General features: G+C 34.7%; 1 protein-coding gene across 2 annotated transcripts; it reads left to right on the plus strand.

The window, feature by feature from the left end:
• Positions 1–248: 248 nt before the first annotated feature.
• Positions 249–8704, plus strand: lman2 (lectin, mannose-binding 2). 2 transcript variants are annotated; one of them, XM_032555152.1, is made up of 8 exons: positions 249–473; positions 2294–2400; positions 3241–3358; positions 4377–4456; positions 4911–5072; positions 5636–5750; positions 5923–6042; positions 6983–8704. In XM_032555152.1, the coding sequence occupies exons 1-8, from the start codon at positions 338–340 to the stop codon at positions 7141–7143; spliced, it is 999 nt and encodes a 332-aa protein (XP_032411043.1). In that variant the 5' UTR covers positions 249–337; the 3' UTR covers positions 7144–8704. The 2 variants fall into 2 exon arrangements, with proteins under 2 accessions (XP_032411043.1, XP_032411042.1); XM_032555151.1 differs by lacking the exon at positions 4377–4456 and adding an exon at positions 4242–4324 and having other exon boundaries at positions 250–473.
• Positions 8705–10193: the final 1489 nt, after the last annotated feature.

Here is a 10193-nt window from a genome sequence, read left to right on the forward strand (position 1 = left end):
CGATTGGCCTAATTTGCGATGTGCTTCTTTCTGATTGGCTCTTAAATGCACACCGTGAATTTTAAAGTTTCCGTACAGAAACAACGGAAACTGAACTATTTTCTGCCATTATTTAAGTAAAATCATGTTACAAAAATTATTAGTTTTAGTCATTATAAAATGTATGTCTAAGCCTATTTTAACTTACGGATTAGCAACTGAAAACATGATCGCTTGGAGCTGAGGCGTGGTTTATAAACGAGGAGGTGCTCTTGTTTCTTGTCGGAGGAGAAAAGCGAAAGGAGTTTGGGACATCGAAGTTGTTGTGAGAGCTTCCACCTGAGGGTGTTTTGGCAAAATGAGCGGATTTAAAACATTTCTAAGCTCAATATTTATTTTCTTCCTGGTGGAGTGCTGCCTGGTTGATTGTGATATAACGGACGGAAACGCGGAGCATCTGAAGAGGGAACACTCTCTGACGAAGCCTTACCAAGGTAAGAGGAGCTAGCCAAGCGGATGGTCGGACTGTTTTCTTCTTCCACCGCGTCTCAGAAGGTTTCCAGTGGTCTCACCTGCTCAAATAAAAAAATTCTGGAAGTTTTAACATGTTACATCGAATGTGTCAAATAATAAGGTAGTGGATAAAGACGTAGCAACGTCAACAACACGAGATAGCTGAACACAACACGGACTCGTGTTTTCTGTTGCCCAAACATATTCTCTGCAGTCTTAGTTTGAACTTTGAAGTCAAGTTACCAGGTATTGGCTTAAATAATAGCACAAAAGACTCGATAGAAGTGCAGTTTACATGTTTTTCTTTTTTTTAATCTTAGGTACTTATCTTTTACACATGTGTAGACCCTAAGTGCTTAAAAAGAAGGGGTGTACATGTGTGTATGTTTCAAACTCTCATTCAAAAGGCTTCTTTAGGTAAAATGTTTTTAGCAAACAAAATAAGTTCAATTTCCTTCTGCTTAAGCACTTAGGTTTGTCACAATCTGGATGAGTGGTAATCTACACCGGCGTATCTGTAAATCTTTATTTAATACTCCAAATTTTTGTATATTAGCTAGATCTGCCAAAAAGAAAAACAGAGCAGGTGTAACTAAGTTTTATATTTTATTGCTCTAATTCAGTTTTTTTTTTTTTTTAAATAAGTGTTATACAGCATCTTATGTTGTGTTTTTCATATATTTGTATTTTATTACTCTAATTCTGTTTTTGCTTTAACGTGCTGAGCAGGTTTAGGAGAATTTTATTTTCACACTAAGTGAAGATCTATTTGTTTGCTCCTGAATATGACAGATTTTTGGTTTATACTTGAAACAGGAGCCTAAAGAATGAGGTTGCTGAGCTTGAAGAGCAGCTTTATAACTGCCTGGCGTTGTTTCCTGTAGCAGCCTGGTGAAAGCCCCATCCTACGCGGATCTAGTCTTCATATCTGTCAGGCTATGTAAACAGTCATCAAAACGCAGTTCAAACACCGAGTGTTTGTTTTATGGACACAACTAATTACTGTTATAGAATAACACACAAATCCTAATATATTATGGCCTGTGTTTGTGTATTTTAATTTCACAACTGTCTTTTAATTGTTTTCTCAAACAAATTGTATTTGTACTGCGGAAAATATATTATTGCTTAAGTGTTATTTTTCTATATAGCCTTACCAAGGCTTTATGCAAGTTGAATGAAAACATAAGTAACTAGTTAATTTTATTTGAGTGAGTTTTTGTGATTTCTTTTTTATGTGCATTGGTACCTTATATTTTCAGAACTTTAATTACTACTAATAAAATTAAAACAACTGGACTTGAGCCTTATTTGTTGGTGTGCAACTGTTGTACCTTTGTGGATTTACAGCTGTATCATATTTGTTTAGGCAATGGTACATTGAGAGTGAAAGGAGACCATGAACATTGTTCTTTAGTTCATCTTTTTGGTTTCATAAGCTCTTCTGGGCATTAATAATCATTAAGACGAATATTTTCATCTTAGAAACTCACCTGAACTAATATAACAATCATGTATCATGAGATAAATTCAAGCCAATAATGTAGAAGTTGAACTTCTCCATGAACAAAAAATGGGTAATTTTAGGTTTTTACAATCCAGAAATATTGTCAGAACTTCAAATTACCCTGCTGTGGAAGCAACTTGTGTTCAGCTTATAATGCCATGATAGTCTTGCAGGTTAAAAAACACAATTGTTAATTTAAAAGCTCTGGTTCTTGGCTCAAAAAATGATATTGTTGTAGACTGCACCTTCTGGGGTTGCTGATTTCATTTTGGTTTTCACGTGTTTCTTCTAAAGGTGTTGGCAATCAGTGGGATTTCTGGGGAAGCACACTGGTGACGAGCTCATATGTCCGGCTTACTCCAGATGAGCGGAGCAAACAGGGATCCATATGGAATACTGTGGTGAGGAAAATTTATAATGTATGCTCTCTGAAATGAAGTACTTGCATGATTTGTTTTACACTTTGATCAAGAGGAGTCACAAAAAACTAAATCCAGAGTTAAACTACCAAATAAGTAGAGCAACAAGTGGACTCTTGTTGATTTTGATTATGTTGACTGAAAGATTTAAAGTACTAAAACTTCAGAAATCATAAGTCTCATAATTGTATTAGTGTAAAAATCCAACAAACATTTTCCATTTGAATTGATTGATCATTTGAATCTATCGGCCTCAGTGATCTGTCAAACATCGACCCAAAAATGTGTCTGAAACAGGAATTCTCCCTCCTTCATATTCATATATTAATTATATATGCATATTTAATTCATATATTTACATATCATATGTTCAGATCACATTCCTCAAAACTTAAGAGAAGCCAATAATATTAATACATATGGGCAGCTAAAATTGTCTTGTGACTGGAGCTGCTTTTACATTCATAATTTTAAAGACTAAGAAGGTGGGTTTATATTTCAGACTAACAGAATATTGTATATTTAAGCTTTACTAATCACAGATTATTTTAAAATGTGTCAAGAATTTGCAAAATATGTAAATAAGATTCACTTTTGAAGGCTTAGACAATGTATCGTTTATGCATAACAGCTTGAGGTAATAAATATTGATATTTTGAATACTCAGGGACAGTGTCTGCATGCATGATGTGGTTTAGGCCAAATCTTAAAAGGCCTGTCAATAATATTTTAAAGGAATTTGTTGAAAGCAGTTTTATTGTCATTGAACAGTCAGATCTGAGTCTTTGTTCTCACTTCAGTGTTTATGCAAATTCCTTGCAGCCTTGTTACCTGAAGGATTGGGAGATGCATGTGCAGTTTAAAGTTCACGGATCAGGAAAGAAGAATCTCCATGGCGATGGCATCGCTATCTGGTACACGAAGGACAGACTGCATCCAGGTACATTTTTAATCTCATTCCCCGTTTCTGCCGAGGTGTTTTATGGAAGAAACTCATGGCTGAGCTTTTTTATTTGGTCATTGTTGCAATCATGTTTGGATTTAATAATACAAAACAACTGTGCTTTTGTTCTGCAAAGTTTAAACATATTTTTGGATTTCAAAAATTTTAGAAATCAAACTTTTTTCCTAATATAGTTTTGAAGAGGAAAGTCTGGTAGGACCTTTATTTTAGAAGTAGTACTTTTGTCATTAAAAAAATTATGTATATGATGCATTAACTACATAGTTTCATCAATAACTTATGTCTTTCTTTTGTTGTTTTTTTTGTCATTTGAAGCACTTTGAGCTGCCTTGTTGCTGAAATGTGCTGAATCAATAAACTTGCTTTAGCATAGAAAATTTAGGAAAACCATATTCCAAAAATAGCTTTTTAAAAAAAGCAGGATGGATTATCAGGCACAGCAAAATGGGGACAATTCATCCATCCATCCGTCTATACCTGTTTATTCTTGCAGGGAGTCTGGTGCCTGTCTTCAGTCATTGGATAAGAGACAAGGATAGCTTGAAGTGTTTTTGCTAAAATAAGTGATTTAAGTTGGTTAAAAAGTCATTGAGATTTTGACGGTAAAATAGGAACATTAAAGAATTGCAATTATGATGAAATACAGACTTGATTATAGACAATATATAATTAACCGAGATGTAAAAATCTAAATCCAATCATTTTCCATCATATTGAATGATCCTCGCTGCCATTGTGACTCCATCATACAGTATCCTGGTGTTTGTTTCCACTGTCTCAGTTTCTTCTCATATTCGCTGTTCACACAGTGTGTGTCATTGTCTGCTCATGTCTTGCATCATCTCTGCCTCCATCCTAGGCACTGTGTTTGGAAACCAAGATCAGTTTCATGGCCTGGCTATTTTTTTGGATACCTTCCGCAATGACCTCCATGGAATGGATGTAAGTGTGCAGAGTGTGGCACCTGTGGATTGATCCGCTTGTTTCTTTGCAGGGCCTGTGTTTTCCAACAATGCTCACTTCCACGGGCTGGCTGTTTTTATAGATACTTACTCTAATGATGATTCGACGGATGTGAGTGGTTCCTGTCGGCATGCTCTTAGTCTCATTTCAGTGCTGAGTTTGCTTTCTTTTTTGTAAAGCAGCATGGTGTCAGAATGTGGAGCATGTCAGCATCTAAAACTCATAAAAAGTTTATTATGTATGTTACTTAAAGAAAATTATCTACTATAGTTCTGTTAAACTGTAATAAAATCTAAAAAAAAAAAAAAACGAGATAATTTAGTTAAAAACTGCAGCTGCTTTTTGTTATGGCTGGTACAAAATTAGATCTGAAACCATTAGCTCAGTTTTGCATGCTGGAATCAGTTTTCAGTGCTGCATATAAGTAAAGGAGTGCTTGAACTCTTAAGTTGTTCCATTTGCACAATTTATTTTGCATTCATTTGCGTCTCATTTTCATTATTAATTTGACTGTAGCACTCCTTAATATTGTACTTTTTTATCCAATGATTTGTCCAATCACCAGCGCTCCTTCCCTTACATCTCGGCCATGGTAAACAACGGCACAGTGAGTTATGATCATGGTAAAGATGGCCGCTCATCGGAGCTGGGAGGCTGCTCAGCTGACATTAGAAACAGAGACTTTGACACGTATCTCGCTATCCGCTATTCTAGAGGAAGACTGACGGTAAGCAGTGAAACCTTACGGTTCCTTTTTTTTCTCTTGGTTTTCTGAATCAAATGATTGGATGCCTTCTCGGCACACAGCCAAGTTCTAATATATTAAATATTTGATACAAACATGCAAAAGCAGAGACACATATAAAATCTAAAGATTCTCAGGTCCCATAGCTAAAAAAAACATGTTTAAAACTAATAATAGAGAATTACAACGTTATTTTCACCCGGTCATTTCTGTATAGTTTTCCTTTTTATTTCTTTAAGTCAAGAAATGGTTTCATAAAGGGAATAGATTCTGGGTTTTTCAAGAATAGTTCTCTTACACTGATTTCTACAAACACATGAAAGGAGCCTTGTACTTATATAAGGCTCCCATGCTAATGCCAGTTTATGCCCAAGTTGATCCTCACTTTTCTTATATAAAGAAATCTAAACAGCAGCTTTTCATTTTGAGCTCTTTGGGTTTCAAAGTGTAAAATCTTTACTTATTGCATAATGAGGGAAATCACTGAACCACGTCTTTTTTTATATACCTAAATGATTTAATGTTATGTCTCTGTATGTCTGCAGGTGATGGTTGACGTGGATGACAAGAACGAGTGGAAAGAGTGCATTGACATCGGAGGTGTTCGTCTTCCTACTGGATATTTCTTCGGTGCATCAGCAGCAACTGGAGATCTCTCAGGTAAAGTCAGAACTGGCACGTTCGACAACAAAGATGAAAATAAGTATGATTTAATTGACCTTTTAAAGCAATTCTGTGGTACTTCCATGGTTTTAGTTTGGAGACATTTTATTTGAAATTGCATATTTAAATCTTGAAGGTATACTTAACAGTTCATTCTCATTTGTTCCAGATAATCATGATGTCATCTCTATGAAACTCTACCAGCTGATGGTGGACCACTCCCCTGAAGAGGAGAACTTAGACTGGACTAAAATCGAGCCCAGCGTCAGCCTTTTCAAGTCCCCCAAAGGTAGATCAGGATTTCAGAGAAACAAACATAATTTTTTAGCAAAATAGAAATCAATACTTGCATCTGTTTTCCAATTACTTATTGAAGTGAATCCAAGGTACATGCTTCCATCAAGGTTATTATCCATTCTTTTCTGTCTAACAATACAGTAAATTAACACTTGAGTTATTACATTGTGAACTAAATGGCTGATGACTTCCCTGCTACATCTTGGTTTTGCACTAATCAGATGATATAATCATACTGTTATTAATTACAGTTTTTTGATATTTATAGCAAATAACCAAGTCGTTTCAAAAATGTCTTCAATGTAAAAGTACTTAAATTTGCATGGTGTGTTCAGGGCATAGGGAACTTCCGGGTCAGGCCACTTGCAAAAAAATGAAAAGAAAAAAAAATAGAAAGTAAACGATGGTTATGCCTTTTTTCCAATTTTGTGTAGTGTATAATTAAAAATCTGTTTGGCGGCTCAATAATTGAACATAGGAGAAAAAAAACTAGGGTTTTCTTGTTTTTCATATTTTTGCTTCAAAGAGAAAACAATCTGCCTGAATGTAAACAGATCATTATAGGAGTAGTTTTTCTAGTATTGATATTGTATCAGAACTGTTTGTTTTGTTACACCTGTAGTATTGGTTTATTTATGGAGAACTGCTTTCATATTCTTTAATTTCACCTCAAATTTGTGGATAAGTTGGTGTTAGTTGCATAGAAACTTTTGTCCAAAACCATCTAGAGGACAAATTAAAACTAAACCGAGATTAATAATACAAAGATTAAAAGCAATCATTTGAGATTTCTAACATGAAAGTCAAAATGATAAATAAAGGATGAGAATAAAAGCAAAACCACTGATAACATGGAAGTAGTGGAAGTTTAAACTAATGATAAGACATCACAAAGTGCATTGAAATTGATTATTTCTCCTGTTTTTCCACAGACAACATTGATGATCCTACTGGAAACTTCCGGGGCACGCCCCTCACAGGTTGGAAGGTGTTCCTGCTCCTGCTGTGCGCTCTGCTGGGAATTGTCGTGTGCGCGGTGGTAGGAGCTGTGGTTTTCCAGAAGAGACAGGAGAGAAACAAGAGGTTCTACTGAGCAGAGAGCGGAAACTCGTCACAAAGGTGGAGCTTTGTTGTGGAATGAACTGTTCCCAGATGACAGAACGAGCGCATTCAATGTGAACTTTTTAATGGAGATTGTATAAATGTTTATAACTTTTAAAGCACTGCATTACGAGTGAATCATGGGATGAAGGTGGAGGACGAGTGGTGACATCTTCAGTGACCCTAAATGCTGATTTTTCTGTGCTTGTTCATTTATTGCAGGGTTAAAGTTGAAACAAACATGGAATTCAGTCTGTAAAAAATCAGGCTGTTTTTTTTTAAGCCACCTGTTCTACAAAAGTTAATAATGACATCATGATTTAGGTATTTATTTTTGTCTTCCAACTGTTTTTTACTTCTTTTTACAAAGAAAAGCTCTACCAGGCAAAAACTGCTCTTTCAAAATGTAAAAAGGAATTAATCTAGTAAAATAAAAATATAAAAAGTGTTTGACCTGTGACCCCGATCAAGGTGAGAAGAACAAGTTTTATTTGTTTTTAGCGTTTTTGTGTTACTGCCGTTCTCTTTCTGAAAACCAGAAACTCTGAAGCTTCCTCTTCGAAGTTTTGAGTTTGTTTTGTTTCACGTGGATCTGTGTTGGAACAAACTTTAGTAGCTGTCTGGGGTTTTCATGCTTGTTTTTTTTTTTTTATGCGTTGTTGCTTAAAGTGTCAAAGGATGGATACTGTTTAAAGTCTGCAGTTCTTAGTTCTAATTTTTCTTTGTTTCAAACTGTTAGAAAGAAGTGGGTAAAGCAGCATCTAGCTATTTCTAATTATGTTTAACTCAGTGGCTGGAAAATAAGTTAATCTAGAAATATTAAAAAAGGCATTTGAAAAGAATTTGGGTTTAATCTCTAAAAAAAGGTAAAGATGGTTAGGCATCTTTTTTTTGAAAGCGTTTATCAGAACATTCATACATGAAAAAGGGAAATTGAGCTGCTGTCAATTTATAATAATCACACAATCATCTCGTGATTTCTGCAGTTTGCCTATACTAACGGATGTAATATGAATAAGGGTGTGTGTGCTTAGAAGCTTCTTAGTTACGGTAATGTGTATGGCTGTGTGTTGGCTAGGATTTTCTGATTTATTTTTATTTTATCTTGAAATGACATCAGTATGTGGATTGGATTCTAAATTTTGCAAAACCCTTATAAGTGCAAAGGCGTTAATTTAGAGTTTTAGATTGTTTTGCTATAAAAATACTGTTTGATTTAAAACTGTTATGAAATTAATCTCTCATGAGGCCTCCTATCGAACCCAATTGTTAATTGTTTTTCCTATTTTCGTCATTATGTGATTGTCCCCAGTCAGCAATGTTGAATTCCTATTGGTGAATTCTTTAATACAGTGTTAATCATGAAATCGCAGCTAACTATATCAGAGCTTAAATTGATGACTTATTGTTGCACTCATGAATGTTGAAGCTCATAATGTCTGCATCTTTTATTTTGACTACAAATACTTTTCTTGCCATGTCAGCTTAGTTTGTGATGAAACTTGAAACGGCTCCACTCATCAGAAATAATGAATAAAACTGAAAAAAACCCATCTTTTGTGTTTTAAGTATTTTTGAGTAACTGTTTGTAAATTTAATTGGGATGATTGCAGTTTCCTTTTGTTTGCATCTATCCTGGCTGCTTGAGCAAATGTTATGGTGGATCTAGTCAAGTAAACAGCGTTAACTATTGCTCTCTAGAAACACATGGTTAAATTTACAAAGAAGCAAAGTTTTAAAACTTTTTTATGATTAAAATTGATAGGCTAATTTTCAACTGAGTTTATATATCTAAAAAGCAGTAGTTCTCTTGTTGATTTTTCTTTTTTGGAGAGTGGTGAACCTTCCCCGGTTTTTTTATTGTATGTAAATGGACTATTGAATCTTTGATTCTCATTTTCAAGTCTTTTATAGCAAATATTTTCTATTTATTTTAACATCCATAGTAACAGTCAGAAAGTTGTACTTCAAGGAAACCAGCCGGTCTTATAATTGAATTCTGTTTGTTTGTATAGAGCTATATTTTCTTTAGTCATCTCAGAGCCATCTTCATATAAACAAGTTGAATTCAAATCCATTTTTTAAATCTATAAGTTTTAGTAGCATCGCTTTCAAATTCAATCAAGTTAAAAAGTAATTTCAACTACAATTTTCATCCGATAATTGAAAGCCAATATTAGATCATTCCCACTGCGCTCTTTAATGTGAGTCTTTTTGGAGCCCTTGCAAAACTGATTTGTGATAAAAATGTTTATTTTATTTATGCTTGCATATCATGATCAATTAAACTGAAATTATAATCATAACTTTAAATGTAAACTTCAAAATGCACATTTAAATTTCCTTCAATTTCTGAACATGTTGAGTTAGTTTTTTTCTTTTAACCACTAGATGGAGATGTTGTTAAAATTTTATAATTTCCAAGACTGAAAAAAATCACACTACTCTTTCAGTCAGTAACTTTAATAATATTGTAGGCCAAAGGTAATTTCTTTTTTTAACAATTGCATTCTTTTTTCCCGCTCATAGTGCTTGACTTTTTATATCCTACATCATAAATTTATTTTAATAATTCTGCTTTTGCTGGTGTAGCAGGGTAATTGGACAACAACTCAAAGCATTCAGGAAGCATTTATTTAACATTGTTAGAGCAGTAAAGAAAGGCATCGCAATAATTTTAAATGTAGTTTTTCAACTCAATACTCTTTCCTCTCATGTATCCTTTCCTGACCTCTGGAACTCACAGGTCATTTGGAGATCTCTCCATCTGCTTTCTCCCATACTGTATTCACAACTCTAAAGGTGTACTGAGGCACTTTATTGAATTTTCACAATGTAGCCCAGCACCACAGTGCAGCCTCCCAGCACTCATAGACTAATAATCCAGCTTCCAATGCATCCGCTGAATGTATTCTGCTGTTCATAGGAGAAAGAAAGAGATGGAGGCAGCAGTTTAAGTAGTCCATGGCCACTTTCATACCTGGAAGCCATGATTGACTGGAAGCCTGACTGACAGAGCAAGCTATAGCCTCGGGTCGATGG

This window comes from Xiphophorus hellerii, chromosome 23 (assembly GCF_003331165.1).
Source record: "Xiphophorus hellerii strain 12219 chromosome 23, Xiphophorus_hellerii-4.1, whole genome shotgun sequence".
Lineage (NCBI taxonomy): Eukaryota > Metazoa > Chordata > Actinopteri > Cyprinodontiformes > Poeciliidae > Xiphophorus > Xiphophorus hellerii.

Bases quoted from the DNA above. Each gene is read 5' to 3' on its own strand.
- lman2 (XM_032555151.1), top strand. From the start codon at position 338: ATGAGCGGATTTAAAACATTTCTAAGCTCAATATTTATTTTCTTCCTG. The intron at 474-2,293 runs GTAAGAGGAGCT...TTTCTTCTAAAG, and splicing joins TCTGACGAAGCCTTACCAAG to GTGTTGGCAATCAGTGGGAT. The intron at 3,359-4,241 runs GTACATTTTTAA...CCTCCATCCTAG, and splicing joins GAAGGACAGACTGCATCCAG to GCACTGTGTTTGGAAACCAA.